General features: G+C 43.8%; 1 protein-coding gene across 1 annotated transcript; it reads right to left on the minus strand.

Annotated features, from left to right (window-relative positions):
- Nucleotides 1-457: 457 nt before the first annotated feature.
- On the minus strand, nt 458-2,338 carry LOC139694055 (cuticle protein 76-like). The gene is made up of 2 exons (XM_071592475.1): nt 2,283-2,338; nt 458-1,042 (listed from the first exon to the last, which is right to left on the minus strand). The coding sequence occupies exons 1-2, from the start codon at nt 2,292-2,294 to the stop codon at nt 575-577; spliced, it is 480 nt and encodes a 159-aa protein (XP_071448576.1). The 5' UTR covers nt 2,295-2,338; the 3' UTR covers nt 458-574.
- Nucleotides 2,339-2,745: the final 407 nt, after the last annotated feature.

The raw sequence follows: 2,745 nt of genomic DNA on the forward strand, positions 1-2,745 counted from the left end.
GTAAAGTGTATATAATTCTAAGTGTATTCATTCAGCTTCAAAAGAAATCTTGTCTGGAAAAATATCAGATGGTTAAAAAACCAAAGTTTAAAAAATTAAAAATGGAACTTATGAATTTCCTACGCACAATTTCTTTATACATATGAACCACGATGAAGATCCGAATATTTTCATACAGAAACTAATGGTTTTCCTTAGGAAATACCTCACAGTGACCGATTAATTTTTCATTCGCGAGAGCCAAGGGTATCACGGACGAAAGGAGACCTGTGCCGCGGCATCTGTCATTAGCTTAAGAAGCTGATATAGATGTGATATTCTCTCATGGAAGGAATCTTATTACCATGGAAATATTTGGTTGAGGGAAAAGGTATTCAATGCGAATAATAGGCATAGCAGATTTAATTATTGAAATATTTTATTTTATAATTAAAATAGGTCATAAATTAACGGCGATTTACATTCGATCGGGTGACTCGATCCCAGTCCGAAAGAGTAGTGACAAAACACTGAGACATAACTTTGGATTTGGGGTTTCGTTGGGTGCTGTGGAGGTGTTTGAACTAGATTGTGTTTAGTAGGCGTAGTTGATTCCGTATCCGTTGAAAGCCATATGGGCGACGGTGGGGGCAGCAGAGTAGGCGACGCCGAGGAGACCTCCGTGGGCGACGGCGGGGGCGGCGTAGGCGGCGCGGTAAGCGGGGGCGGCGTAGGCACCGTGGTAGGCGGGGGCGGCGTAGGCAGCGCCGTGGTAGGCAGCGGGTGCGTAGGCAAGAGCGTCGTTGCTCACTCTGACGTCAGACTTGCGGACGGAGGAGTAGGGGGTGTCGATGGTCTTGGAGTAGGTAGAGACCTGTCCAAGGTTTCCGTAGCTCCTGAGGGTGTTCTGGTGCTGGGAGGTGATGGCAGGGGTGGCGACGGCCACACCACCGTGTCCGTAGGCAACGGGGGCTGCGTAAGCAGCAGCACCGTGGTAGGCGACGGCGGGGGCGCCGAGGTAGCCAGCGTTGGCGACAGCCAACACGGCGGCGAGGATGACGTACTGTGGAATAAACAAAGTGGAGTAGAAATTATAGCACGTTCAATTATTGCTCCTTTTCAAGAAATAACTATCCTTGATAGTGCTCGGGAAACGCCCTCAAGTTCCAAATGACAAAAAGATCAGCTTAGCCCGAAGTCCAACTTGAAGTGGTTTACAATGTGTTTCAGGTTATGAAGGGAAGTGCATAGAAAGCTTGGAAAAACATCGTACGGTATACTGAGTAGTTACAGTACGTAAATGCAGTATTCTCTGATTCTCTGATTAAATCATAAGAGGAGAAAATCCTCACAGTTTATCCGTGACTGAGCACAGAAAGCTTGGAAAAACATCGTACGGTATACTGAGTAGTTACAGTACGTAAATACAGTATTCTCTGATTAAATCATAAGAGGAGAAAATCCTCGCAGTTTATCAGTGACTGAGCACAGCTGGAAAACTTAAAGAAATTTCCTTCATCAATAGACAAAAATCAAGGTATTTCACCTAATGAGAGAAAAATATTACTAGCCTCTATTTATTCGTGATTGCTTTGGAAAGATATTTTTTAAGTACCGTTTCTGATAAAGTGAATTTACATGATAATTTACGTGCATATTTGAATTACTGGGGCCGAATATCAAGTAAGATGTAATGGAAGTACCAAAATATAATCTAAAAAAACCTACAATCTTACAAACTTAGAATACAATTGTTACAGTATACTTCGCCGGCTCTAAACGTATCAATGAAGGTTAACTGATATCTAATGTTAAAAAATTAAGTTGAAGTACTTCTAATCCTATACTTCTAACCGTATAGTAACTATTCTTAATCCCTTTCAAACCCGAATTTTGACATGAAAATCGAATTATCTCCTGATTAGGGATTTAAATGCTTGAAAATTAGTACATGAAAAATTTTAAGGACACAGTTGCCTGAATATTAAATGAAATTAAGTGAATGGAACGGAAAGTAAGTACTTGGAAAGTATACCTCGAGTACGGTATAAATTTTCATGTCTGTTAAAAATGAGTAAGAAATATTTTCCAAATACTTAACAAATAAATCTGACAGCGAAATGAATATTTCCGAAGAACACGTTGCTAAGGAGACTGCACTCCCTGGCTTCCTTTCGAGACAGCTTAACATACATACAACTAATCCTGTGGGAATCACGGACCGATAGCGCCAATATCCCAGATCAGTAACGGAACACCCCCACGATAAGAGGAAGTTTCAGTAGTTCACTGTCCCGCCTTACCTTGAAGGCCATTGCGAAGGAAGTTTTGTGGATTGTCTTGACGACTGCTAAAGAACTTGCTTACTCTCGTTCTTTTTCCAAGATGACTGTTCGACTACTAGGTACCCTATATATACCTTCGGATACCAGCCTCCAAAGTCACCTTCCAATGAATGCGACCGCCCTCTCTCTGCCTTGCTCCCCTCCAACCCATTCCAATGCATGCCCCACACCCTTTTCCCTCCTTTTGTACCCCATTTTGAATTGGTGAATCCATTTTTGGGCGGCCGTCGACGTAGGTGGAGTCCCTTGGGAAAGGTAGAGGTTCGCCGGTGCGTTTGGTAACAGGCATGGGACGAATAGCACGGTGGGACGGGAGACTGGGAGCCGCGGGGTGAGGTACGGGGTCGCGTTCTCTTGCAAGGCGGGCGGGGCCGGTGAGGAGTGGGAGGTCGGAGGGAGAGGGGGAGAGGGTAATCAATTC

The sequence above is a fragment of the Hetaerina americana genome, unplaced genomic scaffold (assembly GCF_022747635.1).
Source record: "Hetaerina americana unplaced genomic scaffold, ioHetAmer1.1.p SCAF_5, whole genome shotgun sequence".
In the NCBI taxonomy this organism is placed as follows: Eukaryota; Metazoa; Arthropoda; class Insecta; order Odonata; family Calopterygidae; genus Hetaerina; species Hetaerina americana.